Source organism: Pyrgilauda ruficollis, unplaced genomic scaffold, assembly GCF_017590135.1.
Source record: "Pyrgilauda ruficollis isolate IOZ18807 unplaced genomic scaffold, ASM1759013v1 scaffold24, whole genome shotgun sequence".
Taxonomy (NCBI): domain Eukaryota; kingdom Metazoa; phylum Chordata; class Aves; order Passeriformes; family Passeridae; genus Pyrgilauda; species Pyrgilauda ruficollis.
The window spans coordinates 18,100,769-18,122,849 of NW_024523648.1; the positions used below are offsets into that span (position 1 = coordinate 18,100,769).

The following is a 22,081-nucleotide window of genomic DNA, read 5'->3' on the forward strand; positions in this document are numbered from 1 at the left end:
CCAACAGCCTGGAATTCCAACATTTCAAGGGGAAGAACACAAAAGTTTTTGCGGACTTCTGCTCTACTGCAATGAGCATTTCTTTTGATTAGAATAAGGAAAAGAGCTTGGCAGAGAAAAGCAGCAATGATACCTGGAAAAGGGAGGGATAGCTTGAGGATATATTTTTGCTGTTTCCAACAGTAATTATCCAGCAAAATATTTCCTTTGTGTGTCAAGGTACTCAGTGGCTGGTCAGATACTACATCTTGGTCAGAGCTGTGTATTTGACATACTGCCTCCAGCTGAATTCTTGTTATGCAGTGCTTCCTGTTGCTTAATTTTTCCAGTCTCTCTCATCTAAGCTTGTATGACATCAGGTCGTATTCTCATTTCCCAGTTAAGATCAGTGGTTTAAGGTTCATAAAGGGTATTTAGCATCCATCCTCAGAACAGAGGTTAAGAACAGAAATCTATGTTTTGTTCTCTTACAAAAACCCATGTAGAAACTTCATGTTATATAACACAATGAAAACACAAAGAAACCCCAAATGAGGAATCATTGCTTTCAGTACCAGTTGATTCTGTTGTCGTAGGTGTTTAAAATAAAAAAAATACAGTAGAATTTAAAAATAAGATGTGATGACTGAGTGGACTGAAAAAAAAAGTAGAGAAGATATGAATTGCATTAGAAGATAAGTGAAGTCGAAAAGGCAAATTCAATATTTAATTGATGAGTCAGGAAGTCCTTGCATTAGTAGCCCTACAGCGGCATTAACTGAATGAAAAGCATTTCCTTCACTGTCTCTCTTACTGATAGTGTGGAAAGCACTGGAGATAGAATACCATATAATTGATGGATATTCAGAAGTTGCCTCTCTCAACTCTTCTTACCATATAATCTTATTAGTCTCAGTTATTGGAAATTCTCACATACAAAGATAATTATATGTTCATACGGTGCAAAGAACAGCTGCAGCAAGTTCATTGTAGGATTGGCACCTCATTTGAAAAATCAGTAATTTTAAATCTTTATCTCAATAACTACCATAAGTCTACGAAATGCCATGCAAGTTTTAAAATTCTGACCATGTAATTTGATGACTTATAGCAAATAACCCAAACCTACTGAAGAAGACAAACAGCAAAGGTGATGGATCTTTTTTCCTGCTTGTACCAGGCTGCCACTCACTCCTCCTGGTGGTCTCACACAAAAGCAAATTCTCCCCAAGTAAAATGATTGTTCAGAACAGCCTGAAGTGGATCACACAGTGAATCTAAACTGGCCTTAATTGTCCCTAAAGAAGCTCTGGGACATAAAAGACTGCTTCTGACTCTGATTTTGGTCAAGGCCAGTCATTTAAAAGGAAAAAAAATAATCAGTCCCTGAAGATGCTTTCTTGTGATAAGCTTACCCATCCTTTGCTATCTCTTCCTTATAAATGTCCCGTTAAACCTGTCTGTGTTTCAGTTGAATCAGGATAGAGATGCTTCAGTTCAGACTGACTGAACTCCTCACTAGTATGGGGCTGGGCAAGTAATAAGCTTTAGCATTGTAAAAATTAAATTTCTTCTATGAAACAGTGTTTAAGGAGTGCTATCATACTGACATTTACATTAGCTCACTCTTTTTTTCTACTGGCTCAAATTTTCACTTTTCTTTTGATATTAACACCCCACGAGCACTCCTTGCTATAAAGTGCATCTGTTCCTCTCTGTCACTAACGGCAGCTGAAATGACCAAGTGATAGTTTTAAAAATTGTATTTCCTATGAACTATATATTGATTTGTATGTTGGGCTCTGGAAAATGACAAGGCAGTCAGCTTGTAAGCACCTTCACTTTATGTTTGTCACACTAGCAAGAAGCTGCAGCATAAGTATGAACTACTATGCAAGGTTATTCCTTAAAAGAACCCAATTTATATCACAAATTAATTTAAAAGCGATATTGTTGCAAACACTGGTGTTTGGTGGTCTTATAATGGTTATACTATGCTGGTGTTTAGAGTTCAGCCTGCCCTATGAGCTGTGTCTGTACAACCAAGGACATCATGATGTCAGCAGGCACAAGCATATATCACCACCTCTTTTAATTTACTCTGCAAGAAACAAGTGCCACAGAGGCATCAATATGCATCTGCCTCCTAAACACATAGCACAGTCCCACACAGGTTTCTCTAGCCAAGAAGAAGTTCATCTCATCTAACTTAGGCATCTAAAAGTTAATTATTCAAGTCATCTTATGTGCCAGTCAATAAACATTTCCAGAGGGTGATTAATCGTACTGGTCTTAAGCGCTTAACTTTCAAAGGCATCACTTAGGTGAGATGACTCACACCTGCAGCTAGTACAGCTCTTTGTACACACGTCAGGTATACCAGAGCTCACACAGCACGGAACAGGCTGCAGCCAACTTCCAGGCTGCAGCACAGATGCTCTGACTGCTCACCATCACCTCCCAGGACAGCCTGTTTGGGTCCCCTTTCCCCACTGAAAACACCTGTGCTTGCTTCAGTGAACTGTGTCTGAGCCAAGCACTTCTCTCAGCCCAGAATATTCTCACAATCTTGCAACATTAGCACTTTATCTGCTTTATGATTTAAAGTTCACATCCCAATATGGACTAGAATATACATGTGGGATTACAAGTTCTGCAAGACGAAGCCCTAGCTTAAACCTTTGCCATTAGGGCTGTGCATTTTGTGTTTTTTTTTTTTTTTTACTTAAAAAACTGCATTATCAATGAGTGTAGATCTACATTAAAAGCCTCGTTTTAATGCCAGGAGGTTGGCAACACATGAAAGATTTCTTCTGTCCACACTCACACTTGCTCTGTGGATATATCCTGCAGCTATATATAGATACAGTGAATAATCACTAGGCTTTCATCTGCCTCTAAGGCTAAAGAATAGCAAAAACAACATGTAAGAAAAAAAAATACACCAGGAGAACACTGTAAAAAACCAAAAAAACTGAAGCTAGGTAGCCAGAAATTTTGGGAAATTTTGTTTTGCTTAGAGCAGCCTGCTTTCTGGCTCTATACCATGCCCTTGGAAATAATAAGCTTACAAAGTTCAAAACATACACGAAAACCCCAGCATTATCTGACTCCTAAAAACAAATGTATTTAATATGGACAAAAGCCTGACTTTCCTGCTCACTCTCTCCTTGTCAGGAAAGATGGGAAAGAGCACATGACTTCAAAGGTACACTAGCAAAAGACAACAGAACAGAGAAAATGAGTGAAAGCAGCACAAGTCAGTGAACATAAAATTAAATAGGTCTCTTGAATGCCTTAAAGCACTCTTTTCCCACCCCACAATGTTCTCACTGCAAAAGCCCAGACATTTTTAATGCTGCACTTACAACTGAGAGTCACATTTGTGGTTTGTATTTCTACCCAAGCTTAGAGAGTAGCAGTGACTTTGAAAGTTTATTTACTCTGCTTCAGATTCTTCAGCTATAATATGTGACACTCAACGCTCTTGTGTGCTTTCTAAATTACTAAATAGTAATTTAGCATTCTAAATTACTAAATAGTATAAACTTTTGAAGACAGTCCCAGACATCTGCAAACTTTCTACTTGTGAATTATTAGTTCCAAGGCTGGGTTTTAAGGTTTGTCTTGTGCATATGTCAGCATATGCTGGCCACCTGAAAATTTACAGCCCATGCATTCTTCTACCCCATGTGAATTGTGCATAACAGACGACATATTAAAAGGACTGTCGCAGAAGAGATCTAGGAAGTCCTTGGGAGTTTCAGAGAATGTTTTTGTAGTACAGGACTGGGGACCTTCTATTCCTGCTTTTTGTTGTATGTATTTAAAACCATGAGCTCAGCTACACACGTTTAGTACTTTGATGCACTTCCAGTAAGTCACACACATACACTTTATGGTTCTGGTCTACCCTTTCATGCAATGGTAAACGTAAAGGTAAAACCCTTTTTGCAGCAGAAAAGGATTGACTAAAGAATTAGAATCTAGAATTAGATTTTTAAAACCATAGCTGCATCGGTTCTAGAGTGGGTTAGGTAAGACAGAATCTAGACTGGAATTGGGGTCAGGGTTCTGTTTCCAGCTTTGCCTTTGACCTAATCATACAATAAAACAGCATTTCTTTTTTGTTGTGCCTCATATGACAAGTGACACTGCATGGAAGACAAATGGAACTCTGCTCACGAAGTATCCAAGACCACTTGAATAACATTAGCAATTTGACAGTATTAATAAAGTGACCTTTGCAAATAAAGCATTGGAGAGCTTGCACATCTATGGATCTATTTAGTTTTGCTATGAAAAAGCCTAAACCAGACATTCTGAGATACGATCTTTACAAAATGCAAGTTATGAGTTCTCTTACCTTCTAGACATCTAGACATTCAAAGACATCTAGAGGGAGCATTTCTGACAGGTGCTGCAGTGAAATACCTCTTAGAAACCCTAAGTGTATAATGGAATCTGCCAATGGACACTGTGTTATCTGGAATGTACTAATCACTACACTAAATTTTTCCTGTTCTTCTTACTACCTTTACTTGCTTTTCATTTTGCAGGGATAAAAAGATACCCAATTGAAGATTTTGCTTTTGAGGCAGAAGATAGAGATGTCTTGTTCTCAATGAGGTGTAGTAATAATTTGGTACAGTCATGTCATTGTTAGACCTTTAGAATAGTGTCCTAAACAAACCCATAACTGTGCATTGACATAATAATTTTGCACATGGTCTGTCATGTACAGGTAAATTCCTTCTGTGGATGAGGAAAGACAAAATTATGTCTTCCCTAAAACTGAAGCTCAAGTACTACCATGGTCTATTACCACGATAGAAATTTTGGAAGGTCATGTGTTCTATAAATACAGCTTTCATGGTAAAAAACATATAATTGATTTTGAGAAAGGAAGCTGCTATTTCCTTTGCAGTAAGAAAAGCCCTGTTGACCGGTGATGAAGAAACAGACTGAACCAGACTTTTAAAGTTAGTTTCAGTTGCCGATTACATTAGTATATGAGGGATTTAATAACATGGGTCATAAATAAAGTCAACATCAATAAGAACAGGTACTTTAACCAGTGTTAAATTTTTCTGGCTTAGGACTTTATTCCTAATGCCTTGTATTACAGAAGTAATTTGTCATATAAAATTTACTGCCACGAGAAGCCCATAATTTGTATATAGGTGTTTTGAAAGACATCAAACCTACCTCAACTATCCATGTTTTCAGTCTCGGTTCACCCTTAGTCTAGACCATTTAATACCACTGTGCATAAGGGAAGAAGAAAACCAGCCATTTTTTGACAAGACATGTATCCACTAAAACATTTAAATTCTGCTGCTTTCACAGCTGATTTTTTTTTTTTTTTAACTAAAGTAAGAAAAGACCTAAACTGAGAGTTTTCATTGGGCCCTTAAGAAGGCTGTCACATATCAACACATATTAAAGCAAACAAACTAGAGGTCTTCCTGTGAGGAAAACCAATGCCTGGTCTGGCAAGGTGTTTTGGGCGTAGAACCATGCCGAGCAAAATTCCCTGTGAAACACACCAGGCTGGGTTGGGCTTGGACACCCTCAGGGCAACACCGTGCCTAAGAGCAGCTAGAGCTGTGCACAGGCAGCCACTGTATTCCTGTACAACACACACCAGAGACAAAGGTACAAAACAGGCGACTTTAAATAGGTGGTGCAAACTGCGGTGTCACTCGCCCACGGCTGACAAAGTCACTCACACCACAGGTTTGCACAGGGCCGTGGGGCAGCCGGGTCGCTTTGTGGGGTTCCAGCTCCTACAGCCAAGCTGTGAGCACTGTGGGAAACCTCCTGAGAAGACACTAATGCCTTAACAGGAGTCTTCATTGGAAGGACATCTGGGGAAGAAGCCTAAATATCGGTTCTACCTCTTCCCGGAGCTGGCCGCAGAGCAGGTCTGTCCAAACGCGTCCCCGTGAGGGAAGCGCTGCTGGCGGCAGCCGTGGCCCACCCAAAGCGCACAGAGGATTTTTAAGGAACAGGAAACAACAGCCACATCCCGGCCCCAACCGGGCCGCTCACCGCGGCAACAGGGCGAGAAGACCGGCCCGCTCAGAAGGAGCCATGCCCGGGCCGGGCACGCCCCGGGCCAGGCGAGGGCGAAGCCACTCGAGGGCGCGCCCTCCGTGGGCGGGAAGGCAGGGGGACTCCTCCTCCTGCCCAGAGCTTCGGTGTGCGATGGGGCTGGGAGCCAGCCGGGAGGCTTAGCCCCGCTCCTGCCGGGAGCCATGCCCGCGGGGAACGGCACGGGCACCTCCAGCCGCCCGGAGCCCGCGGCGCCCGAGCAGGAGGTGCCGGGCGAGCGGCCCCTCTTCAGCGCCGGTACCTACGAGCTGCTGGCGCTGCTGGTCGCCACCATAGGCATGCTGGGCTTGTGCAACAACTTGCTGGTGCTGGTGCTCTACTACAAGTTCAAGCGGCTCCGCACGCCCACCAACCTCTTCCTCGTCAACATCAGCCTCAGCGACCTGCTGGTGTCCGTCTTCGGCGTGAGCCTTACCTTTATGTCCTGCCTGAGGAGCCGCTGGGTGTGGGACGCCGCCGGCTGCGTCTGGGACGGCTTCAGCAGCAGCCTCTTCGGTGGGTGCTGGGGCCGCGGGCGCCGCCTGTCCCTCCCTGTCCTGCTGGGTACCTCCTCGTCCGCTTGTACCGGCGGTACTGCTCTCCGTCCCTGTTCCCCAACCGCCCTGTCCCCCCTTCCCAACCTCCCCAACCGCTCCGTCTCCGCTTCCCAACCGCCCCAACCGCCCTCTCCCCGCTTCCCAACCTCCCCAACCGCTCCCTGCCGGCCCCAGCCGCTCCATCCCCGCTGCCCCAACCGCCGCATTCCTGCCGCTCCCGCGGGGCAGTCCGCGGGGCCCGGCGCGTTCAGTCGCCGCCCTGGCGAGGGGGTGGGGGGAGTTGGGTAAAGCCGGCAGTTTTTGGTAAAAAAAGTGCGACAGTGCTGGAGAAAACGATCCGAAGCGAAAAAATAAATTATTCGAGAATCAGTTTTTCGAGCTCTCGCCTTTGCATGTGTAAGGTGTAATGGGACGTGTAGGGAAAAGGGCAGCAGCGCTGTTAGAAGAGGTCTCTAGCTGACCGAGTGATGCGCAGAATTCATGAGCATAAACCACTGTGCTTTTTAGGAAGTGCTGCAGTCTGTGGATAAGGAGCACGTATGACTCTGGGGGTAGGGTCACAAGTGTTCTGCCTGCATGGAACAGGTGGAAAGCTGTTCCCCAACAGCCTTCTCAGTGTTGCAACTTGTCTGTTTATAAATCTATGCAGTGTGTGTCACTGCCTTGAATTCCCTTATCCATATGTAAAATTCGGGTACCATCTTTCAGTCATAATGGTGTCACAGTTGGGCTTTGAGAAACCACTGATTCCCATGAAATTTTAGCACTGCAGAAGGAATACTTACACTATTTCTATTTTCAAAACCTATAAGCTCTTTACTGCTTTCCTTCCTGAAATGAATACATACCCTTTGCATAAGTCTGCAGAAGAGTAGGTTACAGTCCAGCTATGTACATGCAGCCTCTTAAAAGGAATATTGCTTTTTCTTTACCACTAAAAATGCTGCAAAAGAAGAGACTCATGTTTCCCATGGTGAAAGTAAATGTTTGGCTAACCAGTAATGAAATCTAAAGCTCATCATGTTAGATACATATTCTTCTGGCAGAGGTATATAAATTAGAGGTTGATCACAGTGCACCCACTGAATGTATATACACTGAAAATTGACTCTGAGGTGACACATTAAAGTCTTCAATAAGCTTTGTAGCTTTCCTGCATACATAACCTTTGTTTCACATGGCTCTATGGTCAGCATTTTGTGGGCTACTGTGCGAGGGTGCATGGTTGCTCATGCTTGATTTGACTTCTGCTGCATAGTGCAGCAAAAATTTTATGTCTTGAAAGTTATGGTGGGTGCGGGATGTAGTTAATAATTTGTGCAGTGTTTGGTATCAGATAATTTCTACAGTGCACAGATCTCAGACCTTTGTGTAGCTGTTGGGATCAGGAGAAGTACTAGGGCACTTCACTGGCATAAGGTTGTCTCCATCACTCAGCCTGTTCAAATTCATGAGAAACTAAAGTACTTGTCTGCCAAACAGATGCTGCCAGACAACTGAATGTTAATCTTACACAGGGGATGTAAAGTACAGTTCTGTTCCTACCTTTATCTCTTCTATATTATACTTATTATTTTTGATGGAGGCGTTTTCCATATAGTTCAAAAAATGAGATATGTAGTAAGGGTAAAAAACCAGACTATAATAATCTCATACCATCTTCTGAAATAGTAGAAATAGAAACAATTAGGTATATAAATTGGCAAGGAAATTGCTTGATCACATGTGACTTTTAATTTCTGTTTATTTTGAGGTATGGTACATAATTTGTTACTATAAATATATTTAGTGTTGATGCTTTCCTGCATCCCTCCATTTAAGAATTTTTTTCCCAAAGAAATGTAGGCAAATTCATGGGCCTTGTCTAGAGAGTAATCAAGTTAGCATCTATGGTTTGTAAAATTTCATCTTCCTGTGGTTGGTCATGCAGTGATCCTCCTTCACAATGTGCTTCATTGGGAAGAATTTTTTATTACTATTATTGTTAGAAAAGTGCATGTTTGTGTGTAGTTGATCATATGGAAGTGGAAAGTAAATTCAAGACTTAATGTTCAAGAATGATGCCTTAGTTTACTTTTTTCAGCTGCCATGTAAAGCAATAGAAAATATTTAACTTGGCTATCATAATTGAATATTCTGAAGCATAATCTGATAAAGTGATGTCTAATTTTAACACCACAGTTTTGTTTTCATATTCTCATCTAGAAATAGAAGGATTGTTCTTTCCTGCTTTTGAAGATAAGTGGTTCACCACCTGCATAGGAAAGCAGGGGCATGTCAATGCTGAGGAAAAAAAAACCTTATAAATGATGCCCCACAGGTAGCATCATACTCTGTTTGCCATCTGGATTATTGCTACCATGGCTTCTATTTTCCTTTTGTAATGTGTTTATGGAAAAAAAAGAGTAATTTGAAGGGTTTTTGTTTGTTTGTTCCTGTTTGGTAATGTTTTGTTTTTGTTTGAGGTTAGGTATTTTGGTTGGATTTTTTTCTTTTTTCTTTTTTATTTCTTCGGGGATTTTTTGTTGGTGGTTTTTTTTCCTGGTTTTTATTTGGGTGGAGTTTTTTGTTTGTTTCTTTCTTTTTTTTTCCCCAGTAGTGGTGAAGACACTGATTAAAGATTTCATTCAGAGCAACCAGGTATTACATTTACAAATATACTTCTCTTGTATGTAACAGCCCAAGTCACCTGTTATCTTGAGGTGATGGTGGTAGGGAAAGTAATGTAATATCTTACTTGTGTATTGCTTGCAAGTGCTTCTGAAAGTATAACATTCTCCCCAGGAACTTTCGGGAATGTGAAGTACATTCGTTGATCAGAAGACATACAAAAGTTACAGCTTTCAGAAGTGAAATTCTCATTAACTAAGAAGAGTACTTACAACTTAGTAGTGTTAATTGTTCAGTAAGCCACAATGGCATAATAAAAGTGTTTCTAGAATAAAGCGGGGGTAGCTCTGATACCATGGATATGGAGTCTATGAAACTATAACAGATCATGTGAGGTTACTTTAGTGGTGTGTCTGTGCCCTGGGGTTGGACCAAGTCTGGCTCAATTTTAGATGAGATGACCAAAACTTCTTTATTTACAGCTTTGTGATTTCATTCTTGGGTATGATCTTGGACACTGCTATGTGAGCTTTTTGTGCCAGCTCTTCATGCCTGAAGGCTCTTCAGTCTTACTTTCCATCCTTATGCATGTTTTTAGATCAGAAGAACAGCCCCTAAGACCCAATATGTGGTGTAAGTTGTTCTCTGCATGTGTTGACTTATGCAAGAGGTTCCTCTGATAGTGGACAAATTATTAAATCTGCTTTTATTTTTTTAATGGGATTTTCACTTTAAATTCAGAGCTAATTCTCAACAAATTTTAAAACTCAGATTCTTCCTAATTACTGTAATTAATCAGGAATCACATTGAAAATCATGATTCAGCCGCTTTATTTTAAATTTTCAGGTGCTGTTACAATGGTTTTCCTTGTACTGTTTTGAAAGCTGAGATCAAGGTATTTCTGTGTTCCTCCTAAGGATTTCAATATGATTAAATACATAGGTGGCTTTTGTGCTTAAAATAAACTGGTAGCATCTATATTTTCAGAAGCCTTCATTACAGAATAATGACAACTTCTTTCCCCCCTCACAGGTATGAAGGCACTCTCTACACTTCTAATAATTTTGCATTGAGGAATTGAGCATTTTCTTTGTAAGAGTGCTTCTCGTTTTGCCAGCCAGTTGGAGGCATGGTGAGATCCCGAACTGAGACATTGTAAGCAGATGTTCACAGTCTGAAACTTTTAAATTGAGAAGATTGCAGCATAACTACAGATTGTCTGTCTAGGAATAAATGGCTGGTTTTTGTGTTCCTCACAATAGTCTGCTTCTCCATTATCATAACTTTCTCTTGAGACAAGCCCATGTAGTAACATCTGCTCTTGAGTTGCACTGCACAGCTCAGAGCCTGATGATTGTGCTACTGCCTATGTTTTCTGTGACTTGAAAGATTTTCATTGAGCCTTTAGAAGGTGCAGAGACCTGCTTGCTACAGTGCAAAACTGATAGTTTTGACTACTGAACATCTGTCCTTGTCACACAAATAACAGTCCCTATTTTCTTTTACTCATTAGAGTCTGAAGTCAAGATAAAATTTAGGTACATGCCTTCATAGCAGAGGCTGCAAGAAGGGCTTTTTTTCTCTACTACAAAGCCATTCCTAGCACTTCTTATATTAGTGTAGGGAAAGTGGCGTAAATGATTACCTGACAAGTCTTACTGTAAGCTTTCCTGACGCAGTTGTCTGTTTTAGACACTAATCCCCACTTAATTTTGTTTCACTGAGTTCCAGTGTTTATTTTGTTACAGGTGGTGTATCCTGGTGTGATATGATAGCTGCACATCAATTAAGTGATGTATTTATACCACGGGGGTCACCTTTCTATGGAGGTGTGCAGTCAGCTCTGTGCTGGCCCTACTGCATCTGCCACCCTCTCTTTATGTAACAAGCTTCTAACTCTTTCCCTGTCTGTAGTCAACCAAGCCATAAGTTGTAGAGATCTGTGTAATCTCTTTATCTGGTTTAGCAGTACAACTCCTATCTGGGAGGTGTGCTATCACTGACAGCATAGCTTTTTGGTTATGATTTTTAGAGAATACACCTGACAGTTAAACATATCCAAAAGTCTTGGTTAGAAGATGTAGATAATTTCTTTCTTCAGATAAGAGGGCAATTGTGAAATACAGGTTCAGGATATCATGATCTGCTGGGTTCTCACAGATATTTAAGGGGTTTTTTTGAATGACAGTGGCTGTCAGAACTTGTTGTGCACAAGAGAAATTTGTGTATTGCTCACTCACAGGCAGTGGGTGTCTGCTTCAATACCTTCTGTACATTGAAACAGGCCCTGAGGGTTTTGAGTTAAGCTAGTCTTGTTGTGTGGAGCATGCACACATAGCCCCTCAACATAAATCACTTCAGCTAAAAGTAATGGTAGCTAAACCATTGGCCAGTACTAGTGTTCTAACACCTTCTGTTTAATTGTGCAATGGAAGAAAGGAGTGTAAAAGCTGGTTGATAACAGGAATGGTCTTGAGGAACAGCATCAAAACTCTTTATCCGAGGCAGTCTCTTGACAGTAGATTGCATAGTCAGGGTGTACTCTGCAGTGGGCTTTGTATCATTAAACCTTGTTTGCAATTGAAAGGCTACTCTTACTGAAATGTGATTAGAGACCTCTGTCTTTCCTAACTGCAAGCTGTTTTTGTAAGGGTAAAATAAACACTGCCAGCTTTTAATGTAAAATTAGTGTAAAGTCTTATGTCCCTTCTGGACAAATTACCATTGGTATGCAGCAGCTAAATCTCAATGAGCTACCAAATCAATGTTGGTATCTGGGTGAATACTCCATTCCAGTAATGTGAGCTAGAGGATGGGAAAAATTACAGACTGTACTCTCCTGTGAAAAGCTACTGTGTGTACAGCTGAGGTTCTTTTATTTGTTTGTTTCAAGGCAAGCTGATGGATACCACCACACCCACCAAATACTGAAGTAGGGATAAATTGCTTGAGAGTGTCTTGTAGACCTGGCTTCAGGTACAGCCTGTTCATCTAAGGCTCTTCCCTGCACAGTGACAGTGATGTCCTGTGCCACTCCCTTGCATTACCCATGTATGTCACATGCAGTGATTTAATCTCACTAAAAGCATTTTCAATTGTTACTCAGCAAAGAGTTTTAGGACCTTGTGTTACAAATAGCTAGAGGCTCAATGAGCATGATTTCAGCTTTAGCCTTCGCTCCCACCCCCAGAGTAAGTTAATCACTTGGAATATTGAATCTGGAAGAGGTGATTTATTTCACCATAATTTTATAGGACAGTGACATATAAAATATACTTGAAGTATGCTATGTCTAAGAGAAGTGATTTTTCACTTCCCTAGATTTGAATGCAGATGTTAAAATTACTTGTAAAATTAGAAGTGATACATAGCTGGCGCCTAAATCTTACTGCAATGCCCAATTCAGATAGACTGGTTATATATTTTGTAGTACAACGGGAAGTTGCTTCTACTCAATTGCTGCTGTCTAGTTTTTCAGATGTGAAAAGAGGTGAGGAGGGATTGCAGAAGGATGGCTTTCTTCTGTGATTAGGTATGCAAAGTAGTCATTCAGCACTTGAATGCAGGGCAAGGATTAATTGATATAGAAAATAATATGCCCTTTTTTCACAGTTGAGATGGAGACAATACAAAGCAACACACTCCATTTTCAGAAGGCTTCAAACTGTTTTTATTGTAGCATGCATGCTTTTTATACATTCTTACAAAACTCATAAGTTTACACTGTACTCATTGGTCATGAAGCACAAACAAGGTGCTTATTGGAATAGGCAGTTGCAGGTTTCTCTTATTTTATCCTTCTTTCTTTCTTTCTTGGTTTCTATGTCAACAACCTTGTTTGAAAATTTTTTCAGGGGAAAACATGGATCTTCTTATCAAACTTCTCTCTGGCTCACAGAAGTCGCTGTAAAACCTCTTCCACACCCTTTGACAGAAGCCACAGTCTGTGTCATGTAGGAATATAAAAAAGTAAAAGACTTTAGAAAGTCAAAGTTTCTGAGGTCAAAAAAGCCTCAGAAAATAGACACAAAGCTAAGAAAGGCTGGGAAATTTCTAAACCTTCTCATGGGAAACTAGGAAGTTAAAAACCAAGTTAATACATTTATACATTATTTTTATACATTTATATTTATCATAAGGAACAAGAAAGAACAAGAACTTATAGTTCAAGATGTGAGAAGTTCTAGATATATGTTTTGCAAAGATAGAAAAAGTTTCAATCTTAAATAATGAATTATTGTGTATTGTTTTGTTAATGTTAAACCCACGTGGGTCCTTTTCTTATTGGTTAGAGTATAATGACTTTACACCTTTTGTTCTATTGGTTCAAAGAATATGTAGAAAAAGGCTTTGCTTAAGCTGCTGTCTTGTCTTTGATCTGAATTTGCATGGATGTTGTTATTTTCCTGTGTCTCTTGCTTTTTGCTTGTATGATACAGACAGATAATAAATCCAAAGTCTGCAACCAGTCAGAGTCCCATCCTGTTTGTGAGACACAGACCGATCAGGCAGAAGTGGTGCCCTGCGTGAGGAATGAACTCACGACCTTCAGATTATGAGAAGAAATGGATCTTAGTTGCTACATTATGCTGCAGTTGCTCTGTAGAGATGCTTCAGGAGCATTTCATATCAACTCTGACCAAATTATAGCCCATGCTTGGGGCAGGGGCTCAACATGAAAATAAGGTGTATCTTGCATTGAGAGGGCAGAAACTGTTGTGACTGTTCAAACTTGTTGAAAGTAACGCTTCAGTTCTGAAGGCACTGCAACATTTTTATCTAATTAAGGATTATAAAGTCAGAATATACACATTGTATGGTATAACACAGTACAGTTTAGCTGTGTTTTGCAGTCTTCTCTGTGATGACCTACACTATGCAGATTGAAGTATTTAATGATGTATCCAGAACTGACTGCTGGAAAGCCCAGAATATGGAAGAGATAATTAGGACATATGGTACATAATCAAATATACACTAAATGCAGTATTTCAGTGGGAAAACAATACAAAATGGCAAAAATGAGAATGTTCTTCATAAACATCTGAATAACAAGTCACTGGTCCCTGATTGTGTATGGCTGGCTGATGGAGAAGAAGAGGAGTTGCAACACAGGAATTGCAAACTAGTGGCTTAAACAAGAAGATGCTTCAGTTTTGCTACATTTATCTGCAGCTTCAATGGGAATGACCCCATTTGTGCTAGGGTAATTGCCCAGGCTTGAATCAGAGCTAAAACTAGCAGCAGTTCCTAAACACAAAGAGTGTTTATGCTTATAATCACACATACCGATAGGGGTATTATCTGACATGAAAATCTGTATATCAGACATGCAGTCTCTGTAAACAGTGGGCAGTAAAGTCCTTCTGAAAGAGTTAGAGTGAATTGCTGGTAGAGTAAATCAACTCTCAGAATCTTGGGTCTTAGCCTTGAATCAAAATATGTATATCTCCAGTGCCTCGAGAAGCAAAACAAAATTTGTTTCAGATAAAAGGTAGAAATTGGTTTGAAATGCGTATTTTTGCTAAGAGAGGGCTAATAGCCAGACAATAACAATAATGGCTTTCTGTAACAGATTTGGTTTTTTAATCAGCACACATTTCATCATATTAAAATATGCAACTCAGGATGAAATTTAATAATTTCCAGAAAAGCTCCTGTAGAGGAGTGGGGGGAGGGAGGGAAGTAAAATTCCATGCTTTCCTCTGTACTAGACTACAGAAACTGAATGAAACATAGAAAATGCAGCCATATGCATGCATAAATCATGTATATCTTATGCTGTGACCTGCATTTCCTGCCTCAGTGTCTGCATGCTGCCAGACACTCCTTGAATGCCAACAGAACAGGGACTTGCATTTTGGTGCTTACGGTCCAACAGGCTGTCCAAGGTCCCATTTACAGTTCAGGGAGGAAAATTCAAGTATGTCTTTGAAGAGCAGTGGTTTTATACTGAAAGGGGATTGACAGAACATTGTTCAAATGTGCACATACTGATTTTTAGAGATACTGAGCATTCAATGACTTCTTTGAGAATGTCAAGGACTTAGGAAATTATTGCTTGTGAACACCTGTACTTTCAGCCAAGCATGTGTGCTTTTGATTACTTTGTCATGGCTAGAATTCAGCACTCATAAGAGGGATGGGGAGGTATTAAGACCACACAGGAACATTAGTCATTGAATACCATTCAATGAAGGAAGGTGGTAAGGAGCAAAAGGTTAATTTAGGTATTCTGACTCATCATCCTGAGGAGCTACTCTTTCTCTCCACTGATCAGACAAAGCTGCAGTGCACTACATAAGCAAACAGAGCCTTTGGTCGAGTGATATAATTTTCCTCCATAAACATGTCTGTGGATGACTATCATAACTGTCAGGTAAACTTCTGTAATTCCTAATCTTTGGGTAAGAGAAATGGATGGGGAGCTTGTTGCCTTACCTTGTGTTCAAGAAGTAGATGGCATTTGATTCAACAAAGCACTTATCTGAGCCAGTGTAAGTGTAGAATAGTACCTATAAAATCCTGTAGTTATTTTATAATGCCTACTAATATTTTGCTTAGATCCACATTGTTCAATGTATTTTCAGCATGTTAGGTCACAAAAAAAAGGCACAAAGGACAACTTTTCAACTTCATTAAAAAAAAACCCGAAAAACCCACCAACAAACCCAACCTTAGGTCTTTGGAAACCTTCTCGTCCACATTTGCTAGTCCAATTTCAAGCTATGAAAGTGAAATTCTACAGATATGATTTATACAAGGAAAAAAACCCCCACAGAACTAAATGTGAAAGGTTACTGCATGGCCAACAATGTCTACGTCTTTTTGTGATGAAGGTTTAAAGATAACTAGAAAAAAAAGCACATTAAAAAATTGTTTCATTTTAAATAAATCTATGAAAGAGTGTGGTACATTTTATATTAGAGTGGGAAATCTTTTTAATCAACAAAGATTTCTAAGCTCGCCTCTTATAAAAAGGATATATTTTAATAACTACAGCATAAAGTAACTTTCTTAGAATCCTAAAGGATATCCTACCGTGAGATACTTGGTTGAAAATAAACTGCTTTTGCTGTTGAATACCTTTTCAGAGAGGCAATGTGTTGCTCTAGATTTTGTTATTCTTAGGTTATTCTTAGGCCTTCCTAAAATCCATGTTGCTGGTCCTTCTGTGCTGTTGTTAATTAATCTTCAATAAAAGTTTATCCTTTTTCAAAGTGAGATCAGGTTCCTGCTGAGTATAAAACAGTTTTTCTCTGTTTGGTAGTGAAATCTGCACAATTAACCTTAGAGCTGTATACATGTACGTTATGGCATATATAATTGTACTTGGAGAAATTAAATGCTGTGCATATGTGTGAAAAAATACTTGTGCTTTGTATTAGATAAAATCTATACAGATTCAGACACAGATCTGTATTATCTCACAGAATGCTGTGAAATACACTCTTTTGTTGTTTAAGAGCCTGTGTTTATGAACTTGATGACTGAATCATAACAGATTCCAGGTGTCTGGCAGTTGCCTGATAGGCAATTTGGTTTTTGATCATCAAGTGTTACAGACCATTGAAGTAGAAATCCTTATATTCTAATCAAGACAGAAATGCCTTGGCTTCATGAAATTTTAAAAGTTTCTGGATAGGGTAATATTGAGAGCTGAAGATAATGTGTGATTTCTGTCATAACCTGTTAATAATTGTGGGCTGGGTTTGAGGTGGACAGAAAAGGAAGAGAGTGCATAAATAAACAAGGACTGATATTTTTATGAAAACAGCAAGATAGGAAAGGACACTCAAAATAACTGAATGTCTTTCAGATGGGACACCTTCAGCAATATGCCTTCCTGGTTCTTCTTGGAATGCAAAGACTTCCAGGATATCTTAAAATAAATTGGAATTATTCTAGTAATTTTGTTCACATTAAAGGTGCACGTCTCTGCTTTCAGTTGCTGAAGGCTTTCTTTAATTTTGGTCTCAACTCTCAATTCACTAAGTTTCTAAGAGATTTTTTTGTTGTGATTATCTCAGTTTTATATGATAGCTTTTTCTTTTAAAAACCCTAAACAGCCAAAGGAAACTACAAACCCCAAAGGAACGTATAACAACAACTGCCAGTAGGAAAAACCCCAAACCTTGGACCATGATACCTCACTGAATGAAGTAATGTTTAGGAAGAGGCATTGGCTTAGTCTCTTCTTTCCTTGTCCCACTTCTTAGCCATTGTACATCCTGGATCAGATGTCAGCATCCTACTCTGAGTAGTTTGAAGTTGGTGATTCTGTTTGGCTTAGTAGTTAGTGAGTAATGCACAAAAAAATCTTATTGGTGTTAGATTCGTAATGTGAGCTAGGTAATTTTGAGTTAAGCTGCTAGCAAAGGAAACATTTATCAAGAGGAATGCAGTCCTGTTTACAGTATTTGTGAATAATTTAATTAATTTTCTTTATTTTTTTTTACAGGAATTGTTTCCATTATGACTCTCACTGCTCTTGCATATGAACGCTACATTCGGGTGGTCCATGCAAAAGTGATTGACTTCTCTTGGTCTTGGCGGGCTATCACGTACATCTGGCTGTACTCACTGGCCTGGACTGGAGCCCCTCTTTTGGGCTGGAACAGATACACACTGGAAATTCATGGGTTAGGTTGCTCAGTAGACTGGAAATCAAAAGACCCCAATGATACCTCCTTTGTGCTCCTTTTTTTCCTTGGCTGTCTAGTAGCACCTGTTGGGATCATGGCCTATTGCTATGGCCATATTCTGCATGCAGTAAGAATGGTAAGTTAGTTCAAATAAGACTTCCTTTAATGTAATATTGTCAGTGAAAAATGTTGAAAATGCTGTATATTAAGGTTGGATCCAAGCCAAGTTTGCACTCTCACTTCCCTTTTAAATTTGTGAATATTTGATGTTCATCTATGTCAGGTACCACTATATAGGTTGTAGGATTGGGAGAGAACCAGCCTAGAGCTACCAAGGTCTATTTGTTGTGTGGTTGTACTGGGAGGAAGTAGGGAAAAGATTATGCTTACTGATCCACATCAGATCCTCACCTGAAAATTCAATCCAAATCCTTAGCATGAGAAATGGACCCACTCAAGTTTATGGTCAACAGTATTGGCAGAATGGATAATTTGTGGAGTATGCTCATGTGCATGTCCTATGTTTTCCTTATTTTATGACTCAGGTAGCATGGGAACCTGCTGCCAAATATTCTGCTATAGAGCTTTCATTATTGTAGGGTAACATACCATGTGACAAAGCAGTACAGAGAAAACTATGATTTTTTTTTTTTCTCTGAAGATTTTTTTCAATGTATCTACAGGACTGTCTAACTAATCAGACAAAGGACCACTAATGTAAACTGAATTTGCTTGTGCAATAGCTGAGGGCAAGTTATTTTTCTAAAGTATTATAACTGGAGCATGCTTTGTTACATCTCTGGATTTGTTGTTTTCTAGTAAATTAGCTATTTTATTTTTTCTCAGCATTTTACTATTTTTTTTCTCTGCAGCTTCGCTGTGTAGAAGATTTCCAGACAGTTCAAGTGATCAAACTTCTAAGATATGAAAAGAAGGTGGCTAAAATGTGTTTCTTGATGATCTCCACGTTCCTTATTTGTTGGATGCCCTATGCAGTGGTCTCCCTTTTGATAACATATGGCTACAGTAACCTTGTAACTCCAACAGTAGCTATCATCCCATCTTTCTTTGCCAAGTCAAGCACTGCTTATAATCCAGTTATCTATATCTTCATGAGTAGAAAGGTAGGTACATTAAAGCTTTTCTTGTTTGAATTATTAGTAGCCAGTATCACACTTGTTAAGTGCAGGTCTGATATACTTTAATCTGAAAAAAAAATTAAAATTTCGACAGCTAGGATAAATGGTAACAATCTAGAAGAAATAAAATCCCTAATGGTGCTTAAATACCACCAGATTAGAAATTTATTTTGCTTATATGTGAATTCAAACATTTAACTCTCAAAAGGGACAGAAAAGAGTGTCAGAATTTAAATGTCTAGTTTTGACAGTTTACCTGTGAAATGGATTGCTACTAGACAAACTCATCTTAATCACTCCCTTACCACAGTAGAACTCCATCAGAGGAAGTTTAGAATAATCAGTATCTATTTTTTAGGAATAAAAAAACTTTCCTCTGACTTCTGTGTTACAGCAACACAAGGACTGATACTGGAAGTGTACCATGCACATGGTAAACTTCTGAAATCGAGATTGTATAAAGATATCTGGAGTTTAATAGAATGCCTTGACAAAGGGTAAAAAACCGTGAGTGACTGCTGGAGGGGTTTTGCTGAGTTTTCCTTACCTTTAAACCCATTATAGAGATGGAATTTCCTACACTGGCTTGCAGTTGCCGGGCAGCAGCCTGGGCCAGCCAGCAGCCTGTAGGGACAAGGAGGCCAAGCCAGTGGGTCCGATCAGCCACGGAGGCAGGCAAGCAAAGGCTGAGTACAGCTCAGGTCAGGACCCAGGGCAAGGCGGAGCTTAAATGTTTCCTGAGTAAAAGCAGGACGCCTCCAATGTGGCCTCCAATCTTGTTCTTCCCCCACAGCTCATTTCACAGCAGGTTGATCCACAGTTACACAGCTGCACAATATCAGAGTTATCCTGGATATGGGAAGCTAACAACAGTCACATTCAAAAAGGCTTTTTCAACAGAGTGACCTTTTTAAATACACTGGCCCTGACTCTGTACCTAGTTGTCAGACTGAGTATCTTTTGTGAAAAACATTTTGTGTGTTCTGATACCCAGCAGCAAAGTAACTTGTACAAGGTGTAATGCCAGTAAAGACACAGCCAGGATAAGTATCAATCATCTGAACACGCTTATTGGAGATGCATTGTGAAGTTTTTTCTCTTGCCTCTAATTCCAGATTAGGACCAAAATGATAGTATTTTTGCTTAATGTTTTTTGATTATTTTACCCTCGGAAGGAATCCTAAAACAAGTTCTCTCTAATAGCCTTCCTTTATATGAACTGATTCTAACATGCTTGTACTCTCTAACTTCTTTGCTACTCTGAGGTAGACCATTACCTCTGAAGTTGTCAAGGCTTTCACATGACTATTCTTTCTCTGAGATTATCCTTCTATGAGATCTTGTAATTAGCTAAGTTCCTTTCCCAACAGGACAGTCCTATTGCCATCTCTGTGTCAGAGTAGGATTAATTTTTCACTGCAAAACCTTGTTCTAACTTGGCATATCAGATTGCTACTTGCATGATATCTGGGAAAACAGAGGCACTGGCCATGCAGGAAAATACAGAGTAATCCTTAACACAGCTAAACAGAAGGCTATTAAAAAAAGATGCCCTACCCCCTTTTCAGAGAAAAGGTGAATTCCCACCTGCTCCCGGATGTTTGTGTGTTTGGGATTTTTCTTGGTTTTGTTTTGGGGTTTTTTGGTATTTTGGTTGATTGATTGAAGTCTTCTTCATACATTCCAGGCAATTCTTGTTACAGGTTATTAAAAAGGGGAAGTTGCCCTCTTATTTCTTGTAGAACCAGGGTTCTTCCCCAAAGGATCATGTTTGAGCTTTAAATGTGTGCAGACATGGTGCTACTGAGTGAATGCATCTTTAACCCTCATACCTGGATCTTTGTTTTGTTGAAGGGGAGACCATAATTAAAGAATTAATACAGTGCTACTACTCAAATTTCCATTCTGTGTGCTGGTGTGAGCTTTCACTGAATACTTCACATTATTTAGTCACACAGTGGAACAGACTTCCTGTGTCACAGGTAGCTGTTGGTTATCTGAAAAACTCCTGTTGCATCCATATTCAATGGGAACATTTGACTTCTGTGTTACTAACCATTGAAATTTCATTTTACATCTGTGACATTAAATGCTTTTATTAAAAATCCAGACCCTGGAGTTACTTAAAAGGAAGAAAACATCCCTTTGTATCCCCTTCCTCCCCTGGTTCCTTCCCTCTGTATTCTCCTGTGAAGTGTTTGTGAGAATTTCTTTCCCTGCTGGATCTAATGTGTGATTTTTGAAAATGGAAACAAAACCTGTAGCACAATTTTGAACCTAGTCCTCTTGTCTGTTGCAGATCTTGTAGCTGGTAAAATATTCAGTTGCATTTCAGTGCCCTCTGTTGGCTCAGTGGTCCTGTTCAGATGTAGAGAAAAAAAGTACCCACCACAAAGGCAGCATGTTTTTTACTGAAAATAACTCAGAAGATATGCAGAATTCTCTTATTTTGCGTCATTTACTGTACAGTGCTCTTCAGTTGCTTGTAGGTGATAGTGAATGCCTAGGAAGCTGGACATAATCCTGTTTATTCTCTCTCGCAGTTTCGACGCTGCCTTTTGCAACTCCTGTGCTTTCGCCTGATGAGATTCCAGAGAACAATGAAGGAGACACCAGCAACAGGGAGTGACAAACCAATACGACCCATAGTTATGTCTCAGAAAGCAGGGGACAGGCCAAAGAAGAAAGTGACTTTCAGCTCTTCCTCTGTCATTTTTATTATCACCAGTGATGACACTGAGCAAATAGATGACAGCAGTAAACACAATGAGACAAAAGTAAATGTCATCCAAGTAAAGCCATTGCAGGGATGAGCTGAAGAGACATGAGAATGAGATGGATTTCAGCCACTAGACTGTTGAGGCTGGAGACTGGTTTCAGGGGCAGTGTCTGTGGGCTGCCAAAGGAAACCACATTCTTAAGCTGTGAAATACTGAAGAGATTCAGCATTTGAAGCTCTCCAAGTAGTTCACTTTTGGTCACAGTATGGAAATCTCTACTAAAACTGTTGATGGGTGTAATTAGTCTGAATTTTCTTAAAGCATATTTTATGAT

General features: G+C 39.7%; 1 protein-coding gene across 1 annotated transcript; it reads left to right on the forward strand.

The window, feature by feature from the left end:
• Positions 1-6,239: 6,239 nt before the first annotated feature.
• Positions 6,240-21,859, forward strand: OPN3 (opsin 3). The gene is made up of 4 exons (XM_041469979.1): positions 6,240-6,591; positions 17,705-18,024; positions 18,761-19,012; positions 21,571-21,859. Exons 1-4 carry the CDS (start codon positions 6,240-6,242, stop codon positions 21,838-21,840), a joined length of 1,194 nt encoding a protein of 397 aa, XP_041325913.1. The 3' UTR covers positions 21,841-21,859.
• The last annotated feature ends 222 nt before the right edge of the window (positions 21,860-22,081 follow it).

Bases quoted from the DNA above. Each gene is read 5' to 3' on its own strand.
- OPN3 (XM_041469979.1), top strand. From the start codon at position 6,240: ATGCCCGCGGGGAACGGCACGGGCACCTCCAGCCGCCCGGAGCCCGCG. The intron at 6,592-17,704 runs GTGGGTGCTGGG...TTTTTTTTACAG, and splicing joins CTTCAGCAGCAGCCTCTTCG to GAATTGTTTCCATTATGACT. The intron at 19,013-21,570 runs GTAGGTACATTA...TCTCTCTCGCAG, and splicing joins ATATCTTCATGAGTAGAAAG to TTTCGACGCTGCCTTTTGCA.